Source organism: Pelobates fuscus, chromosome 9 (genome assembly GCF_036172605.1).
Source record: "Pelobates fuscus isolate aPelFus1 chromosome 9, aPelFus1.pri, whole genome shotgun sequence".
NCBI classification, from domain to species: domain Eukaryota; kingdom Metazoa; phylum Chordata; class Amphibia; order Anura; family Pelobatidae; genus Pelobates; species Pelobates fuscus.
Genome location: NC_086325.1, coordinates 105,741,612 through 105,763,322, shown reverse-complemented (window position 1 = coordinate 105,763,322; position 21,711 = coordinate 105,741,612). Strand labels below are relative to the sequence as shown.

The 21,711-nt window shown below is 41.3% G+C and overlaps 1 protein-coding gene across 10 annotated transcripts in view; it reads right to left on the bottom strand.

Moving 5' to 3' along the window:
* Positions 1-21,711, bottom strand: part of GAPVD1 (GTPase activating protein and VPS9 domains 1) — a 90,613-nt gene that overhangs the window by 40,834 nt on the left and 28,068 nt on the right. For 7 of the 10 annotated variants that reach the window (XM_063432273.1, XM_063432275.1, XM_063432276.1 and 4 more), the window contains exons 6-8: positions 16,152-16,344; positions 3,317-3,397; positions 1,833-1,984 (exon numbers count right to left, since the gene is read on the bottom strand). In XM_063432273.1, the coding sequence (XP_063288343.1) occupies positions 1,833-1,984; positions 3,317-3,397; positions 16,152-16,344 (426 nt within the window). The remainder of the gene's footprint in view (positions 1-1,832; positions 1,985-3,316; positions 3,398-16,151; positions 16,345-21,711) is intronic. The other 3 variants (XM_063432281.1, XM_063432282.1, XM_063432283.1) reach the window with 1 other exon arrangement.

Here is a 21,711-nt window from a genome sequence, read left to right as displayed (position 1 = left end):
CTGTGGGTTCGGGCTTCAGCTGTCAGCTGAAGCCACGCCCACAGCAGTGCTGACAGCCTCAGCACACAAAGCGCGTTCACAGTGCTTTGTGTGCTGAGAGCCCGTCTGAAGTATTCACCCAGAATGCATCAGACGAGAGGCCTTTTTAGGGCCTTTTAACTCAGAAGTCCCTCTGGTGGCCGTCTGATTGACTGCAACAAGAGGTGTTCCAAGCTTTCAATGTAAACACTGCATTTTCTCAGAAAATACAGTGCTTACAAGAAAAAGGCTGCAGGGAGCTGAATTAAGCTCATTAAGCTGAAGTTGTTCAGGTGACTATAGTGTCCCTTTAACACAAAAAGGTGGTTCACCAATTTTCACATGACAACGTTAGTGCATAACACGCAACAGTCATGGGAAATCCTCCTCCCCCCACTTTGTTTTGTTCTTTCTTCGTGATGACCTGTACATTTGATTTTTTTTTTTTTATTAATATACACACACACACACACACTTTAGTGGGCATACAAACAGGTTGTCTGCAGTCTTTGCAAGCCCTAACCCTTCTCTAGCACAGAATTTCAGTGTGAGTTGGGGGGGAGGAGAAACACTGCAATCAGATGCTTTTCACTGAGAAAACTGTGGAACAATCTGTGTGGCTGCCAGTGATAGGGGCATTTCCCCTACTGAAATTAGCACATGTATCATAAAAAAATTAAAAAAAAACTACAGTTTGAAGTGCTTCCAATTTTGCAACAAACCAGGAAATTGATTTTTGCAAGTATTTATCCAATTGCTGTTTACACATCTGTACAGAAAAAAAACACAAAACACCACCTTGAAAGGAAGGAGATTGTGTCTAAAGAAGAGTTTTTTGCACTCACAGACCCAGGTATTTTCCCATTACCAGGGAACCAGGCCAGGGTACTTTTGGCATCATAACCCTTTAAAATATTTAAATGTAACAAATAGTGCTTTCCTGCATACAGCAGCAGTTAGGACTTTACATTGTGTCAAATTAAAGCATTAACCATAGCACTGTGTGAGGATATTCAGTTTGTCATTTAAATCAGTTTCAAGAGGACTCTAAAGCTTTTGATCATGACATAAACAATACTCAAGAACATTAATTTCATCAATCATTAAACAACCTCCCTCTTAGTGTTTACATTCCTGTATGCAGCAATGTGTGTTTGCATGGGTGAACAGACATCCACAATTAATTATAAATTATTTAATGCCTGAAGGAAAAATATACAAACTCACAATAGCAAATGCTTGAAAAATAAAAACGAACATACTTTAAGACAGTTAAAAAGGATCCTTCTGGGCATCAGTGCAATTAAGTGGTTATGGAGCAAGGAGGTCCCGAGCGGAGTCTTACCTAATTTGGTTAAACCGTTAACAAACTGCTTAACCCTTAAAGGATGGAACACACTGCCCAATTGGGCAGCCCCTGCCCTTCCTAATAATGGTTTGAGGCTTCCTCTCAGCCGTTCACTTGTACCCCCATTCAGAAGAGAATGGGGGTTGGATAGCTTTTTCACTCCTTTTCTGAATGGGGTGCTAGTGATAGGCTGCGATTATCAGCGGCACCTGAGGTTTCATCTTCATGATTGTAGCTGCCAACCTTAAGAGGAAGTGGAGGGGCAGAGCAATCAGGTACTGTGTTCTAGACTTTAGCGTTTAACCAGTTAAAGTTTTCCCGGTGTTGGAGGTCTCAGACACTACTTCGCTTAATTGAGATTGACTTGGTTAAATAACTGCTATGTGAGCATGTTTAAACCTTTTGCAGACAGTGCACTGTTCACGATTATACGCTTATTATATTAACCCAACGATAATGGATGTACCTCATTTTCTGACATCATGCCTGGAGTCAGCTGTGGACCAGTCCCTAATGAGATAACCAGGACCTCCTCTGGTTGTCCTTGTGAGGAGACTTCCTGTGGGGATCCTTCATGATCTGCATCCAGAAGGCTGGTTTTACTCCTGCTCCGAGTAACTAAAAAAATAAGTGAATTAATAAGTACCTCAAGAAGATACAAACAGTTTGTTTGAATTACAAATAAATAAATGTAGTACTGAGAGAGAGACATGAGGCCCCAAGCTTGCAGCAAATGGCAATAAAACAAACAGCAATATTTAATAGTTACATTGCTGAAATGTGATCATGCAATCTGCTGGAGACAGGCCACAAAATATAGGAGAATGTAGAAGAATAAAGTGTGCAATATGGAAAGCCAAAATACACTTTGAAGTAAATAAGGTTGCAAGAAAAATTGTGACAAGCTAAAAAGCATAATTGTTTATGCAGTTAAATAGGTTACCCTAGAGACACTTTTGTACACAAGGTTTCATGATTTTCAAGTCAAGCAAGGTAATCGTGTCTAAATATATGCAATAACACATTAAAATAGAAAATATAATACTGCATATAGAAAAAACAAAAAACAAAAGAGCCATGCAAATGATGGATATTGATCTTATTGAACACAATAAGCCAAAAAAATGTGGCCCAAGCTTGGTAGACAGCACTTCATAGTGTGTAGATCAGAATTTAAATTTGAGCCTATGAGAAAATTGGGTCCCATAAAACAGGTTTAGAGATGGAAGCCAGTACGCAACGCTGGCCTCTGTTCTACTTTTCAGATTGGTGTCTGCTAGTGCATCTCCATAACAGGAACACTGAAATTCCCATTCCTGGATCGGAGAGAGCACTAGACCTTCTTCACAACACAGTTAGCCTTGGCTTTAAGAGTGCATTATTAAATGTGAATAAAGAGAACAAAAAATTAAAACCATTATCTGGTGGGCACTAGTTTAGCCCCTGTCCAGTCTATAGCAGAGGATCGCATTACTGAGTACTTTTAGTACTGCTAGTATGGATTTTTTTTTATTTTTTTTTTTTTATTGTTTTATGATGGCTCTTGTTTGTGAGCATTTGACATAAAACGAACACACCTCCTGTTTAATATGGTTGCATTATGAGTTTTCAGAGTTTGTGTTACATGTTGCCACTTGAATGCTTTGAAAATTCCATATGCGTGTCATTTAAGAATGTTTTCACTGGATGCCTTCATTGATCTACAAAGCAATCAGTACAAGGATTTAAAGAAAGAAAATAAATTAAAAAAAAAAAAAAAAAAGACCTATCATTAAGGTCTCATGAAACACAATGGTTATATAATATATAAATAACTGGTTCTGGTGGTATGTTCCAATGATAAAAACCACAGTGTCAGGGAACCACAATATAAATTATTAGTCAAGTCTTTTCTACCAAGCTTAGGCACACCACATAATGGGTCAGCTCCTTCTGTGACTAGTTACCCACCAAAAGGGGTCACCAGGTTAATGTGAGCGGTGATATTCGAGGCAGATGTGTCCCAGACCGTCATTGCTGCTAGTTGCTGCCCTGGGGGTTTCATTATTCCCAGTGCAGAGAGAGAGAAAGCAGAGCGATATCATTTGCAGAGCCCTCACAATCATTTTAATGCAACATATAGCGAATGTGAGAATGTCAGACACTCAGTGTATCAAATGGGAAGATTACCAAAATAGTTGTAAATTAAAACACTTTTTCCAAAACAGACTTAAGAAATAAAAGGCTCTAATACAGCAGAGCTTTAGGTTTTATTTTTTTCTCCCCTAATTTGTTTTCTATAAAGTTTGTCATCTGTGTAGTGAATAAACCGCTACAGTTAGGATGTTTGAAGCAAATTTTTTTTTTATTATTTACTTTTAAACCAAAGCAACAAATTAACTTGTCCACAAGAGTCCTTCAGTAACCAACACCTCAGATGTACGCTTAACTTAAATGTACTCATACGGGAAAAACATGAGTTTCTTTTTGGCAAAGCAGGGCTTTTTTTGGTTTTTTTTTTAAGTCACCAGTTGCCATGGTAACCACTGCCCTTAATACCCAAGTTACCAACACAGCATAAAAAGGTAAAGAAACAGATTGTGATAGCTGAACAGGATGGAGTAAGTATTATTTTTGGCACTTCGCATCACACCAACTTATTCTGCAGCATGTAACAACATAACTTAGATTTAAGCAAATACTTTTTTTACACTTCCATGTGGGCAACACTTGGCTCTAGGCAGAAAGGAAGTACCAGAGTAGTCAGCAACACATTGCAAAGTAAATATAAATTTCAAAACAACCTGTTGGAATAGTAGTACATTTAAGGATGTTAAAATCTTCACCAACAAAGAAAATGACTTATTTACTCAAGTTAGCTTGTCTTGAACAAACCGAGTTGGGAAAATAGAACAGTCAACTATATACATCAATGGGATGCAGAGACCAACTCTCCCTGCCGAGAATGACTTATGAGTGCAACAATATGTACACACTGCTGCAGTTATAAGCCAGACCTATGGCTCTCTGACACAAACAAAGAGTTTCTGCTTCCTCCTTTAAAGTGTCAGTTCTGCCCAACTTGTACATGTGGCGCGCACACACACTGCACGCATCAAGTAAGAGGATATTCAAGAATTACCTTCTTCGTTGAAAGGGATGTTATTCTCCAAGAAATGGTTTTCTAGAGGTAGACTGAACTGAACACACTCCCTCTCCCCCACCCCTCATATTTTTGTAATCACTACTCCGTAGACATGCATATATTTATGAGCGAGCGAGAGAGAAATATAAACCAAATTTTCTATTAAAAAAAAAATAATTTTGATTTCCCCCCCTCCCTGCTTACCTTTGCCAAAGAGAGGGAGGATAGTAAAAGGCAATACCGGATGGTCCAAGTGGTGAGAGTAAACAGTTCACGCTCGCAAGATTAAGAGCATTGCAGTGGTAACCGCGGCAACGCTCCAAGTTTGTGAGAGGAGATCCCCTCTCCCTCCCCGACGGCTGTCAGCATTACAGTGCTAGCGGGCCGGAGAGAGAGAGTCCTCTGATCTCCAGTCTTGCAAAGGAGAGTGAGGCACAGTTCCCGGTGCTATTATTGCCATTTATATAGCGCCAACAGATATATAAGAGAGGGGGATGTAACTATAAATAGGACAACTACAAGAACACTTACAGGAACGATAGGTTGTAGAAGACCCTGTTCAAAGGAGCTTACAGTCTATAGGAAGTGGGGTATGAAACTCATTAGGACAGGAAATAGCAATTACATGAGGTGGGAGTGAATCAGAGCTGGAGAAGAGAGTAGAGTGCTGCCCTTTAGGAGAGAGCAAGAGACAGGTATGTAAGGTAGAGATTACTCTGGGAGGCCATAAGCTTTCCTAAAGAGATGGGTTTGAAGGCACTTCTTAAAAGATGCAAGACTAGAGGAGAGTCTGATGGCGGTAGGCAGGCTATTCCATAGAAAGTGAGCCGCCTGCGAGAAATCCTGCAAGCGTGAGTTGGCCGTACGGGTGCAAGTAGTGGAAAAGAGAAGGTCACTGGCAGAGCGGAGATACCGAGAAGGGGCATACCTATGGATCTGTGAAGAAATACAGAAGGGGCTAGAATTGTTCAGTGCTTTATAGGTATGGGTTAGCACTTTGAATTAACTTCTATAGGATACAGGCAGCCAATGCAAGGACTGACAGAGGGGTGAGATGTGAGAGGACCAACTAGAGAGGAAAATCAGTCTGGCGGCAACATTCATTAGACTGTAGCAGGGCAATACGGCTCTTGGGAACATCAATTGGGAGAGCGTTACAATAATCCATGCTGGAAATTACTAGAGCATGGACAAGCTCCTTAGTAGCATCTTGCTTAAGAAAGGGGTGGATGCGGGCTATGTTTTTAAGATGGACTCTACATGATTTGGCAACATACTGGATGTGAGCCTCAAAGATGAGGCCAGAATAAAGTTGGACGCAAGACAGCACGCATGCAAGGATGGACTTATGTGGATATTACTAATTTGAAACAAGAGTGAAAGGAGGATCAGTATTGGGAGGAGGAAAGACAAGCTCAGTTTTAGAGCGATTGAGTTTCAGAAAGCCGGAGGACATCCAATCAGAGATGGAAGAAAGGCAAGCAGTGACACGTTGCAGGACGGCAGGGGAGAGGTCTGTGGAGGAGAGATATATTTGGGTGTAATCAGCGTATAGGTGGTAGTGGAATCCAAAAATAGGCAGTACAAAGAGAAAATAGAAGGAGACCAAGGACAGAGCCTTGGGGGACTCCAACCGAGACAGGACAAGGGGAGGAGGTATCATTAGAAAAGGAGACACTGAATGAGCGTTGGGAGAGATAAGAGGAAAACCACGAGAGGACAGAGTCACAGAGACATTGGGTGATTGAAGAGTTTGAAGAAGAGCATGATCAACGGTGTCAAAGGCAGCAGAGAGGTCAAGAAGAATTAGTATAAAGTAGTAGCCTTTGGATTTAGCAGAGATTAGGTCGTTAGTAACTTTGGTAACTGCAGTCTCAGTAGAGTGGAGAGGGCGGAAGCCAGATTGAAGAGGGTCACGGAGAGAGTTGGAATTGAGGAAGAGAGACATAGGGGTAAAGACAAGTCTTTCCAGAAGCTTTGAGGCAAAAGGGAGCAGGGATATAGGACGATAGAGGGGGAGGACGGGTTAAGAGATTTTTATTTTCAGAATAGGTACTACAGTGGGATGTTTAAGGTCAGCAGGAACAATGCCAGGAGAGAGAGCTTGAAGACGTGTGTTAAATAAGTTGCAAGACATGGGCAGAGAGATCGGATAGGATTGAGCGGGCAAATGGTGGGGCGAGAGGAAAGGAGAATTGCAGCCACCTCTTGTTCAGTAGCCAGGGAGAAAGTCTAAAGGGTAGGAAAGGCATGATCTACGTGTGGTTGAGAAAGAGAAAAGCAGGGTGGGGAGAATTCTTTCCTTAAAATGTTCAATCTTGTCGGTAAAGTAACATGCAAAGCTATCGGCTGTAAGGTTAGTTTGGTGGGTGGCCACAGAAGTGTGAAGAAGAGTTAAAGGTGTCAAAGAGACGCCTGGGATTGCGGGAGCATTAACTAATGAGAGAGGAAAAGTATGACTGTCTGGCGAGGGTTGCGCTGAATGAACACAATATGAATCTATAATGTAGAAAGTGACTGGGTGCGAGCATCTTTGCAGGTAGTTTGTTGATTTAGTATGCCACGGTTTGGGGAGTGCCCTCCTCGAGATGCATGTTTGAAGTGGGGCTGCAGCTTCAAGGCATAGGGTGAGGGTAGTGTTATATGTGGAGATGGCCAGTGAGGGACAGGAGAGGGAAGGAATGGATAGCAGTTGTGAATCAATATCAGCCGACAGCTGCTGGAAGTCAATAGAATTAAAGTTCCTCCTGAGTTGAGGGGGGTTAGGCTGAGGTTGTTGGGTGAGGGGGTACTCGAGAGCAAACGATAAGAGGTGGTGATCAGAGAAAATAAATTGAGTGTTGTGGATATTAGATAGATACTGTACATGCATAAGAGAAGATGAGGTCGAGGGTACTGTCAGCTACATGGCTAGAAGAATTAGCCCACTGTGATAGCCTGAGGGAGGAAGTAATTAAAAGTAGTTTAGAGGATGCTGAGGTCAAAGGTAGGTTATTGGGAATATTGAAATCCCGAGAATTAGGGATGGAATATTAGAAGAGAGAAAATAGGGTAGACAGGCAGCAGAGTGGTCAAGGAAAACGAGATGGGAACCAGGGGGGCAATAAATATCAGCAATGTTAGCAGAGAAGGGTTTGAAAAGGTGAATCGAATGATGGGAAAGAGAGGGATGGAGGGGTGGGTAGAAATTTGAAGGAGCAGTAAAGTGAGAGGAGAAACCCTACACCACCCACCACCTTTACATTTAGAGTGTCTTGGGTTGTAGGCAAGTTGAAGACCACCAAAGGATAAAGATGAAGGGGTAGCAGTGTCAGAGGGGGGGAGCCAAGTTTCTGTTAAGGCTAGTAAATCTAAGGAATGAGAGATTAAGAGGTCGTGAACAGCAGTGGATTTTATTGCGAACAGAGCGTGCATTCCAGAGGGCAGTATTGAAGGAGGATTTAGAGGAAGAGTAACAAGAGATGGGTTTGAGATTGGTGTGGTTCCTTGAGTTCATATCACCAGGGAAATATTGTGGAGCAATTTATTGGCGGTCCGTGAAAGCTTTCACCCGACTATACCGCTACACTGTAACGGTATAGTCGTGAAAAACCTTTTGTAAACTGGCAATAAATTCTTGCGGACTGGTGCCGGTCCGTGGACCACATGTTGCAAGATTTGTCAATTTACTTAAATATCCAGTTCAGTCTGGGCACAGTCAGGCAAAAAGTTGCAGGCGAGAAGTAAATAGAAACACTGTATTCCCTCTTCAATGTATGCTTTCTCTGTATGTTTTTGCATAATTTTTTTTAATTCAACCCTTAAATTATTGAAATCATTAAATTGGGATAAAAGTGTGTGATTTGTTTCCCTTTAAACAAAAACCTTTAAGCTTTACACAGTTGGGGCAGAATGCATTTTAATTAAGTTTTAAGTGTTTTCTAAATTATCACAATGCTAGCAATATAATATCAAGGTGAAAAATCCATATATCGGGCTCTCGCTTGCAGAAAGACACAAAAATGACGAGCACCATGGCAAGTCAATAGACAGGACTAAACATTTTTAGTTAAAAATCATAAGTGTTGGGGGGGCGTGGCCGGCTGCCGAGCGAACAGGACGCGAGTGTGTGAAGCTCCGTACCAGCGCATAAAAAAAAAGTAAGCACGTACCAGACACCCGGGTCCCAAAATCGGCCACACACACGCCTCCCGACCAGAGACACTAATGGGGCGCAAAAATAAGAAAAGTCGCCAGCCAGAGACACCCAAATTGACCGATATCCGGCTCTCATTTACAAGGCCTAATCCACAGGCAGCCGTCAAGAACGGCGGCCGCAGTTAGCAGTGAGGAGGAGGACTCCCAGGACGATAGGGAAAGCCTTACCTCACCTACAGCAGAGTCCGAGCCCCCATGTCCTGACACAGAATCAGAGGCAGAATCATCCCGTCACGAAGAAAGACATAAGGGATCTCTTAAAAGAAATGAGAGAGGTGTGGAGGGCAGATATATTAAGCACACAGAAAGAGGTGGGGGACATCCAGCAAAGGCTCACAGCAATGGAAACTAGAGAAAGTGCAAGGGACCACCAGATACAGAACTCCCAAGACACAATGCAGATCCTCTCCTCACAAGTCCAGAAACTAACCCGGACTATCACCACTATGGAAGCTCGCCACAGAAGGCGGAATATACGCCTCAGGGGGATACCGGAAAACGTGGAAGGAGAGGCATTAATACCCTACATCCACCGCCTATTGTCTACAATGGGCCTTAAAGGAGGCACTGACCCCACCGCAATACTTTCAGCGTTTCGAATCCTGAAAGCTGCAACGGCTCCGGAAAACGCAACCAGAGACACTATAGCGGTCACGAAGGACATTGCAACCCGCTCCGCTATTATGTCCCGCTCAAGAGACCTGGGCACTGTGCAAATGGAGGGTAGCACGGTGGCCCTTTATGGGGACTTGCCATTCGCAGCACTTGCGGAACGGAGGCAACTTGCACCAGCTGCTAAACAACTGCGGGGAGCAGGAGTCAGATACCGATGGGGGGCAGATGGGTATCTGGAGGTACCACGGGGAAACCAGACGCTCACCCTGACCTCTATGGACGACCAAAAGGAGTTCCTCCGCCAGCTGCACCTCCCAGAACCCGGGGGGCCAGAATCCAAAGATGATGACATCGCATCGCAGCGTACGCCCAAAAGTAATCTGGGTCCGAAGAAAAACATGTATATAGCGACAATGCCCAAGAGACACTCACAAGCCTCACCACTAAGTGGCTGCGCACACACACCCTCGGATCCCGCATAGCTGACCAGTTGTGGCGCAAGTAGCGCAAGAGCCGTCACCACCTGAAACCTCACCTAATCTTCAAATCTACCAATTGCAGCCCCAACAGACGACTGTTATTAATGTAACCAGACGTTAAGTGTAGACACGGTCATGTTGATACCTGTTACACTACAGCAAAATGAACTCAGATATTGCTATAATCTTGTGTTACCTAATTCTTGATATTGTTATAATCTTGTGTTATCTAATTCTTGATATTAGAACAGACAGGAGAAGTAATGAGGAGAGCTCCTCGTATTACCGGGGTGCTCCACCTCACCACTACTACCCCTTGATAGATATCCAATAGTAGAAGCTTAAAAACTGACAACCTTTATTGAAACAAAAAATAATAATTATGATAATAATAATATAAATCTCCAACACACTCACAAACAAATTAGTGAACAACACACACCCTCATATACCATAAGTGGTAAAAAATAAAACAAAGACTAGAGACTAAACATCTAACTGGTAAAGTATTCAAGCATTTTCCTTGTGTAAGCAGATAAGTCACAATATATCAGAGCAGTGCAGCTCAATGCAAATATGTCACAGTATATCAGGGTAGTACCACTCTTGTATAATTAAGTGAGACAATTGAGCACACTGACAAAAAATTGTGTATCAAGGAAAAATAGCCTGTTAATGGTTAATTGTAATATATAGCAGGAGATCTCCCCTTTGCATGGATCAAGTAGGGAAAAAAGGAAATAAAAAATAAATAGATAAATGACATAAGTACAAAAAAACCTCTTCCACCAGATCCCTAATTGAACACTGACTTCCAGTAGTAGGGAGAAAAACCTCCTAATATTAAGTCTAGTAGAAGTTAAATCGAAAGGATAGGGAGATGAGAGGTAGAGGAAATAAATCGGTTAAAGAAAGTGCTGTCTAAACTGAGTCCATTGTACAGAAGACAGACTCAGTCACTACACTTAACATATGTCATAAATCCCTTGGTATATTTTAAAGTTAAAGATCTCTTGTGGGGGTATCCTGCTAGCTGTAGTCTCAGTCAGTAGAGGCCATGACCAAAAACATTAAGTCATAGCCAAATAGTAATGGTGATGTAAATACAGGTCGTCCTGCTCAGGTCGCCCAACGCGGCTACCTGCCCTTGAGAAAGGCGGTTATACCGCCGAAACGCGCGTTGGGCGACCTGAGCAGGACGACCTGTATTTACATCACCATTACTATTTGGCTATGACTTAATGTTTTTGGTCATGGCCTCTACTGACTGAGACTACAGCTAGCAGGATACCCCCACAAGAGATCTTTGACTTTAAACTATACTAAAGGGATTTATGACATATGTTAAGTGTAGTGACTGAGTCTGTCTTCTGTACAATGGACTCAGTTTAGACAGCACTTTCTTTAACCGATTTATTTCCTCTACCTCTCATCTCCCTATCCTTTCGATTTAACTTCTACTAGACTTAATATTAGGAGGTTTTTCTCCCTACTACTGGAAGTCAGTGTTCAATTAGGGATCTGGTGGAAGAGGTTTTTTTGTACTTATGTCATTTATCTATTTATTATTATTTTTTTATTTCCTTTTTTCCCTACTTGATCCATGCAAAGGGGAGATCTCCTGCTATATATTACAATTAACCATTAACAGGCTATTTTTCCTTGATACACAATTTTTTGTCAGTGTGCTCAATTGTCTCACTTAATTATACAAGAGTGGTACTACCCTGATATACTGTGACATATTTGCATTGAGCTGCACTGCTCTGATATATTGTGACTTATCTGCTTACACAAGGAAAATGCTTGAATACTTTACCAGTTAGATGTTTAGTCTCTAGTCTTTGTTTTATTTTTTACCACTTATGGTATATGAGGGTGTGTGTTGTTCACTAATTTGTTTGTGAGTGTGTTGGAGATTTATATTATTATTATCATAATTATTATTTTTTGTTTCAATAAAGGTTGTCAGTTTTTAAGCTTCTACTATTGGATATCTATCAAGCGGTAGTAGTGGTGAGGTGGAGCACCCCGGTAATACGAGGAGCTCTCCTCATTACTTCTCCTGTCTGTTCTATATATGTAGGGTTATGCCCTTTACTACCCCTGTAACCCCATTACTCCCCGCCAGAGTTCTCTTTGGCTGGTAGTTTTATTTTTAATTCTTGATATTACTTTCATATTATGGCAAAGTTATATTATGAGTATCCAAACTCTAATAAAAACATAAATTGAAAAAAAAAATCATAAGTGTTTTGGTTTAAAGTCTTAAGTATTAGATCACATTTAGCCTTCTACACAACTTCAATCTTTCATGTCGACAGGCCCTTTCGGTTTCATTTTAGGAATTTTGCTTTTGTGTTACTAGCCAGTTTCTAGATCTCCTTTTAATTAGAGAAGTACTGAAAGATAGTGATCAGCCAAGCGACAAAAAGGTAGGGTAGATGGACACAAGAAAGATTTTGGGGGTTGTTTTTTCACTCTAACCCAGTGACAAAAATTGGTAGCAGTGTAGGAGGTTCTCAGCCCTAGGAGCACTGTAGTCTAAAATAATATTACCTCAATGTGTTGGTCGATCTAATGTACCTAAAGTACCTCCAGGGGCAGCAGTCCTGTTTGGTAACACTATTTAGCATAATATAGTGGATTGCCACAAGAGGGAACAGAAAATCTCCAGCGGTCACTTAAATTCAACACACAAAGCCCAGAGCATTGAGAAGGAAACCCTCAGAGTTCATGTATGCTACATCCTGTGATAGACTGGTAACCTCTTGTTAAAATGTGAGAGTCCAATACTTTTAATAAACATTCTAAAGTTTTAACGTTGCTACGCTATTAGCAGTATTTTGTGTCTCCCTTTCCACAATTTCATGTTCCAGTGCATACCAACAGATTCATTGGAGATTACATTTCCTATTGCTAGTATTGAGGGCAGAACGGTTTGCCATTCTGGGGACTTAATACAGTTATTCACGCACTGTATTTATAGTGCAGTCCTGGTATTTATCTCTATTTTCCCTTTTACAAAATAAATAAATTTTTAAAAAGGCATTACCGACCACAAAAATCACATGACCATTAAAATACCCAAGGAGTCTTAGAAGCATTTACGGTTTGAGAACAGGACATTAATAAAGGGACACTATAGTCACCAAAACAACTTTAGCTTAATGAAGCAGTTTTGGTGTATAGAACATGCCCCTGCAGTCTCACTCTCAATTCTCTGCCATTTAGGAGTTAAAACACTTTGTTTATGGAGGGGCGAGGACGGGTCGCCGAGCCGACTGGAAGCAGACAAGCATGGCTCTGAGCCGGAGACTCAAACGAAGGCCATAAAACCTAATATAACTCACCCCAACATTGGATGAATGGGCACGCTGCAAGAGAGCAGCACCCCAGCCGGAGGGGGTGAACCCAGCCTCATGGGGACGGCACTTGCCGAGGCGGACGTCTCCACTCGAGGACCATGCTGGTCCCCTACACTGGCATGGGCAGTCAGGAAGAGGCCCGCCAGAATAACAGACCACAGAGACTGTGGAGGCCGAAACGGTGGAGAGGGCGCACAGTTCAGGAAGGAGCACCCAGGACGAGATGTAGGAGCCCAAGAGAAGAAGCTGAGTAGCGCATACAGCATGGGGGCCTGGCGTGGACAGCTCGGGCGGACCCAGGTGAGGCAGTGCGCCAGATGGAGCCTCTGCGATGCTCTCGCGCCCACAGGAGTAGTGAGTACCCCGGCCTCTAGGTATGGGGATCCCTGGAGAGCCATGTGCCCGCTGCTGTGAAGCCCTGTGGGGCGGGAGTGCGTTGCCCCCCGGCGGACCGGTGGCTGTGGGGGCCGCACACCGGCCCCAAGAGTGAGGCCGGCAGCGGGAGAGACATGGGAGTGCACGCTGCAGAGGGAACAGCGGGGTGGTGCAGGTGGCTGGCGGGCCACGGACTTTGTGGTGGGGTCTGGTGGACTGCTTCGGCCACTGAGTGCCCACGGCGCCGTGAAGGACCCGGCCAGTGGGCGGGGGGCACTGCAGATGTGACGGACGGAGGCCCGGCAGCCCTGGGACTGTGCCGAGAAGGAGACATGCGGGGCCTCCCTCGAACTGCCATTCAGGAACGATTTTATATGCTCCGTCAACATTTACGTAGGCGACTTATGCACATCAGCTCCAGAAAGGCAATGCTAACCAAGTCGTAATGCCCCCACGGGCACAAGCTTGACGCCATTCGTTATTGCCTACTTGAATAGCCAGAATGTTATATTATGTGATGTATATTACTATGCTTATATTTTAACACAGAAATGAACAGGCTCATCCAGTCACATTTTTTTGTGTTAGCGCTGACATTCTGTGAAGGCGCTTAAAAAACAGGCCCACATGCAGGCATCCTAGTTTATTTGAAACATTGCAAAGCCTATCAGGGCTAAAGGTTACTGTTGATTGACAGGACTTCGGCTAGGCGGAATGCAACCTGGCACAGTACTGCCACATTTTCTCGGTTAATTACCCGCAGTTTAGTAGATTTTTAGGTTTTCCCTAAAGCAAAAGCAAAGTTTATGTACACTTGATTGGTGGTTATACGCTAGCATAATGAGCCACTGCGTAGGCAAATTTTTGAATGCTTGCTCTTCCCAGCATTATGATTGCCTTACATAATAATGTAATGATAACAAATTGTATAAGGCTTGACTTTCACGCAGACCTGCTGAGACTACTACTTGAGCTAAGCAAACATAAAAGCCAGCACAGAAATTGTTATTAAGAGTTTAGATATGGTTTTTAGTGCAACGCGCCATTTACAGCCTTGCGTAAATTGAGCTCTACAACTATCACTCGTACGCCTATTAATGCGTTAGATATATGTAATAGCACTAGCACAATCTCTGCAATTAATGCTGTAATGTTTGTAAGTATATCCCTGCAAAGTTCAAATACGCCTATATGTTTTGATCCAATACGCCTCTGCGCAGGCGATGGTCTGCATTTCCCCCTATATGCTGACAATTAAGCCTCTACGTAGGCGAAAGTTCACCTTCTTGAATGTTACTGCTTAAGCCCCTGCGTGGGCAACCACTTTCCTTCTTAAGAACCAGTTCGCAATCTGCACTTCTATTGTGAAACAATAAAAATATTAAAAAAAAAAAAGAAAAGAAAAAAACACTTTGTTTATGCACCCTAGTCACACCTCCCTGCATGTGACTTGCACAGCCTTCCTAAACACTTCCTGTGAAGAGTCATCTAAAGTTTATCCTTCCTTTATTGCAAGTTCTGTTTAATTTAGATTTTCTTATCCCCTGCTATGTTAATAGCTTGCTAGACCATTGCAAGAGATACATTTGTTTAAGGTAAATTACATCTGAATGAAAGGGAAAAGAGTTTTTTTTTTTCCATGCAGGCTGTGTCAATCATAGCCAAGGGAGGTGTGACAAGTGATGCATAAACAGAAATAAAGTGATTTAACTCCTAAATGGCAGTGAATTGAGCAGTAAAACCTGAGAGGTATGATCTATACACTATAACAGCTTCATTAATCTAAAAGTTGTTTAGGCGACTATAGTGGTCCTTTAAAATACATTTAAAGGGTTACTCCAACCACTTCATTGATTTACAGTGGTCATGATGGTAGGAGTCAGAACTCTGTTCTGTGCAGTCAATGTTGATTCTGTGCATACATTTTGTCTGTTTTCCATGTGCTGTGCACTCCGACAGACATTAAAATCTGCAAGGGGTTGCTAGCTCTCCCCTCCTACCCCAACTACCTGTGGGTGCTCCCTCCTACTTTCGTTTCCCCTCCTCCCCCAAACCTTGCAGTTCCGGAGCAAATGCATGCACTCTGAGCTTGGAAAATGGCTCAACCACAGGCTTCTCTATGAGAAGCTTTATAAATGAACTGTGCTCAGACCCAGTGACATCAGGAGAGCAGAGCTGAATTGTAAGAAATTACATTTTTTTTTTTGCATGTTTTACAGCAAATTGAAAGGGGAACCTTCTCTGCAGCACCCAATAGGGTGTATTGCACCAGAAAGGTCCCCCATCGGAAAAGTGTTATAGTAAAACTTTAAGCCAGTTTTCAATCCAAATACTTTATAAAAATTGCAGAGCTTTACCCTGCCTACAGAAATACTGGCCATAATTGTGTTACTTTCTATTTCCTGATCAGAGCATGTTCTAGAGCGTGTAGAACATAATGTAAATCATAGCCTTGAGTGGTTGGAAGGTGTGAACAGGCCAAATAAACAACAAACAACTTTATATGGAACAATATTTTGGTCAGAATTTCAGTTCAGGTAGCCAGTCATTTAAATTCATGGACCACTTTAAAAGACGTGAGCAGTTTCACAGATCAAATCTTTTGCAATAAGAATGATAACCCTTACCTATAGGTAGCCGGTTTTTCTTACAAGCTGGTGTGGTTGCAGGGGAGAGCTGAGGAGTGCTGTAAGGGGTGTTGTCATGATTACTGCTCTTCCCTGGTTTGGCCTGGGGCACTGTTGCCAAGAGGTTTTCCAGAGCCATCCGATCCTCTTCCCGTAACTGGTCACTAGAGCTGATATTACGCAAGAATGACAACTGCAAAGAAAATAAATGTCAATGTTCGATATAGTAAAAAAAGAAAAAAGAAAAAAAGAAAAAAAAAAAACCTTTGACCTTTTGTGTAAATGCATTTTTTGTCCCAATGATTAGATTACGATTTTAACAAATTGTGTAAATCTTTATACCAAAAAGATATTCCAGTCCAAATATGTAAAAAAATAAATAGGAAAAAAAAATTAAATAAAGAATCATTTTAAAAATCTCGCAATTTGTTGTTCTTTTTAGCTCTGCCACAGACTAGTATGTCGTGGCATCAGTACTTTCTGTGTATTTGTGTGGGGGTCACAGGTTAGATACCATAAGAGTGATTACTGCCAAAAACAAAAAGAGTTTGGGTCACACAAGAGCTGTGACCCGCAACACAGATTGACAGGACCAGCTCAGCCATGCAGCAGTGTTAATGTAATCACAATAAAAAAGTGTGTGCAAAGGGGCTTCTACGTGTCAGATGTAAAAAAATACAAGAGCCTAAGGACACACAATGACCCACACAAAATGCATGCACTTGTAAGTGTAATGTACACTGTAAAGGGTGTACCGCACATACATGCAAACCTGCATTTGCACACATGAAGAGCTATATAGTGGTTATGGTGCTTTAAATGGCCCTTTCAGACATCTGGACAGTAATGTGGAGGATTGCTGTATAAAGTTTTGAGAACAACTCAGCATCACTACTACACTAGTGTGTATGCTACAGCTTGTAGAAGTGAGTAACTAATAAAGTATTCCGATGCCACTAGCCACACTAAGTTCGGTTCTAACCTATAGCCCTACATAGATATGCATCTTAAGATATGTTCAAAATACCCCAAACCTAGTTTCAAAATATAGTTCTAGAACACTTAAAATAGACAAGTGTTGTACAAGAATATTCCCAATCAACAAGCATCTGCATATATTCAGATTCCCTTCTACATTATACGCTGTGCAGTACTGAAATGGAAACACTAAGCCAGTGGTTTCCAAAATGTTTTGCATACTTCGAATCAAAATGGATTTATTAGTTAAGTGTTCTTGCATAGCAAGACCACTTAATGTTATCTCACATATATATTATTATTAAGTGTTCTTGCATAGCAAGACCACTTACTGTTATCTCACATATATATTATTAAGTGTTCTTGCATAGCAAGACCACTTAATGTTATCTCACATATATATTATTAAGTGTTCTTGCATAGCAAGACCACTTAATGTTATCTCACATATATATTATTATTATTATTAAGTGTTCTTGCATAGCAAGACCACTTAATGTTATCTCACATATATATTATTATTATTCTTATTATTGCCAAATTTGCCACCCTAACTCCTCCCACAGTTTTTACACTACATAGACAAAAATATACCAAAACGTGCAGATTGTTCCCGATCGGATTGCTATTACTTTGTGGAACGTTTCGCCGAATGGTTCACGGAATATCGTCGTTCTTGTGGCGAAATTTGTCCCATAGGAATGAATGGCAAAGCTAGAGTGGGAGCTGGCAAAAGCTGAAAAATCAGGACATGATTTCTAAACTGCCACCACTCCCTCATTTTCAGGCCCACCTACACAAATCTTATATCAAAACGTTCAGCTATCCCTGCTGCCACTAGAAATGTCCACGGCTAAGCCATAGTCCTGATAGTTTTCACAATATGACCATTTGTTTGCAACTCACGCCTTCCATTGACATTCATTGAAACTCCACTCTGCAAAGCTCACATTTGAAGGGCAATTTCTAAACTGCGACTGTGCCTTCATTGTTAATATCTCAGAGACATACTATACATCAAAATGTAGGTCTGGGTCTTGTGATTCTCACAATATAAAGCTCTTCACTGTAGGATTTATAGTTTTTAAAATACAACCGTTTGAAGATGGCAACCGCAAAAATACTCTGACCTGTGCAAGGCTGTAGCAGCAAGTGATGTCATAGACAGGGCCTTTTGCACCTGCTAATGGTTTCTATAACTGTATGTTTTAATGTAACTGTGAAGCACTTTGGGCAACAACGTTGCAATTAAATGTGCTATATAAATAAATAATAACAGTTACTCCGCCCACTCCAGTTGTAGACTCTTGGTGGAGGCAAGAACACTTCACAATTTCCCCAGAAATTGTAGCTTTTCTAGTTATTCTTATTCTTATTATAGCCAAATTTGCCACCCTAACTCCTCCCACAGTGTTTACACTACATAGACAAAAATTTACCAAAACGTGCAGATTGTTCTCGATCGCGTTGCTATTACTTTTTGGAACGTTTTGCCGAATGGTTCACGGAATATCGTCGTTCTTGTGGCGAGATTTGTCCCATAGGAATGAATGGCAAAGCTAGAGTGGGAGCTGGCAAAAGCTGAAAAATCAGGACATGATTTCTAAACTGCCACCACTCCCTCATTTTCAGGCCCACCTACACAAATCTTATATCAAAACGTTCAGCTATGCCTGCTGCCACTAAAAATGGCAGTCCATAGTCCTGATAGTTTTCACAATATGACCATTTGTTTGCAACTCACGCAGTCCATTGACATTCATTGAAACTCCACTCTGCAAAGCTCACATTTGAAGGGCAATTTCTAAACTGCGACTGTGCCTTCATTGTTAATATTGCAGAGACATACTATGCATCAAAATGCAGGTCTGGGTCTTCTGATTCTCACAATATAAAGCGCTTTGCTGTAGGATTTCTAGTTTTTAAAATACGACCGTTTGAAGAAGGCTACCGCCAAAATACTCTGACCTGTGCCAGGCTGCAGCAGCAAGTGATGTCATAGACAGAGCCTTTTGTACACCTGCTAATGTTTTTATAACAACAACATTGCAATTAAATGTGCTATATAAATAAATAATAACAGTTACTCTGCCCACTCCAGTTGTAGACTACTGTTGGAGGCAAGAACACTTCACACAATTTCCCCAGAAATTGTAGCTTTTCTAGTTTTTATTGCTAAAGCAGAATCACAATTTTAATCTTGACTGCTAAAAAGCACATTTAAATAAGTGCATTCAGCCTATGACAAGCGTGAATTCAATGTTTCCTGCAACACTCGTCAACACTTCTGTTCCTCAAGCAATTTCGAAGTATTGCTCTAAGCACCATAACAAATTAAAAATAAAATTAAATATTAAAAAGGGACATTTTAGGCATCAGAACCACCAGTTTAGTGTAGGGGTTAACTGGCAAAAAGAATGTGCATGCAACCTCAGCAATGTAATTACTGCCCGTTTACATTACTTCCTAATGCCACCTCCAGGCAGTCGCTAGAAGCTTTTCCTGGTGTGTTCATGCAACAATTGCAGAGCTGATGTTTTAACACTCCACTTGAAAAAGATTAATGCAATGCCGGTTGATGCAGAATGGCGAATGCCATGCATACATACAAGCCCACCAATGCTTCCCTACGTGGAAGCATTGGATTGAACGAGGCCATCAGTAAAGCCAAGGGAGGAGCAGAAAGACTAGAGCACCAGGGGAAGAAAGGCAAGTAAAAGGCTTTATTTTACGACTGCTAAAGGTCCCAATAAATCAGTCTAGCTATTATAACACTATAATTAAACAACAAAAATGTAATATAAACACGCACACACTACACAAAGCATCTAAACATTTATAGTTTGCCTGGGGATTCCAAACAAATAACAGACATTACATTATTTTATCTAAAGGGCAAGCTATGTTTATGATAGTTTTAAGTGTTTCCATAAATTCTGTTTTGGCTAGACATTTTACACCTAATTCTAATGTGTAACATGGTCACTGAGGAATGTGTAGTTACTAATCTATATTAAGCGCACACAGCTAGACTCTCCAGAATACCATATACACAGGAACCTAGAAAAACAATGAACAATAGTATTGTGCTTTTTACATATGAATGATCACACATTACTTTTGTTATGTTCCTTTAAACCTTCCTACAAAGTAATTACCCTGGGATTTGGGGGGGGGGGGGTTGTTTCTTTTTCTAGGTTTTTCCACACATGTACAATCAGAATTTTTCATACAGTTACAATGCAAAAGAGTACAGGATAAAAGAACTGTAGATATATAAATTAAGAAAATGTATACAGATATTGTAGCATTAATGTATAGGGATGACAATATATATCCATTTTAAGACAATCATCACAAACAAAATATATCATGTAGACCAGATAGCAACACATTTGATGAGGGAGGGGGGGTGAAAAAACCAAGACACAAAAACCATAGCTACAGTTTCAAGCATTGCTATAAAAAGGGTTTGTAAGCCCTCAAAATAATATTTCCCAGCCATTAGCCGTGAACAGCTGATGTCACATGTTTGAGCACTAGAAGCCACTATGTCATTTTATTCCCTTGAGTGAGTAGATCCTGGTGAAATGAGCAGTCTCACAGGATCCTAACACAATGTAGTTTTGTTTTTTTTCTCCTGCATCTACAAGAATAGTTGTAGTGATGCAACGTGTGGCAATTAAGGCTACCAGGAGTTGCAGCTGGCGACACTCCGAAATACTGAATGAGATTTAAGGCTTTGCAAGAACATGATAAACTCAATTTTTTCTGCTTTTCCTCAAGATATTTAGGAGACAATTTTTTGCTTTTCATCTTGATTTGAAAAATGTTACAAGTCATGGCTTTATCAATACATTCTGTTAATATTCAGAGTAATAAATACTGAAGGTGTATTTAAAGGAATACTATAATGTTAGAATACACAACTATTCTTAACAGTAAAGTGTCCCTTTGCCTCCTTGCCCACACCCTTCCAGCCATGTAAGGGTTAAATAACCCTTTAAACTCTTACCTGACTGCAATGGCAAGAACCATTGGCACTGGGTCTGCCTCCTCCTTATCAGCTTTCCTATGGGGATTTAGAAGACATCGGACATCCTAATGCAAATTATAAGGACATCCAGCGTAATTTCATAGGATTAAGCCACAGTCTCATGGTTGTCTTCTTTCTCCAAGAACTACCCTACTTCTCCTAATGCAGAGTCTGTGACTGTAATTCATACCACCTGTGTACCTCCAAACTCGTGCACGCATTGGTGGGACAACTACAAGTGAACCTTTCCCTCATCAACAAGAGGCAGATAAGACACAGGTTTGATAGAAAATAGACACCATTCTCTATCAAACCTGTGTCTTCTATCCACAACCCATCTTTGAAATCTATGGGTCGCCTTGCTCAGAAATGCTTTAGACTTGAGAAAGGGAGGTTCTCCTGAAAGCTTGTAATTACAAAATTCTGTTAGTCCAATATACACATTTTATCGTTTTTTTTTTTTACATCTTCATCTCCCAAGAGTAAATGCCACGCACAGGTTGAGTGGAACCTTCACCTTAAACAGATAGCAAGCATATGGTGGCT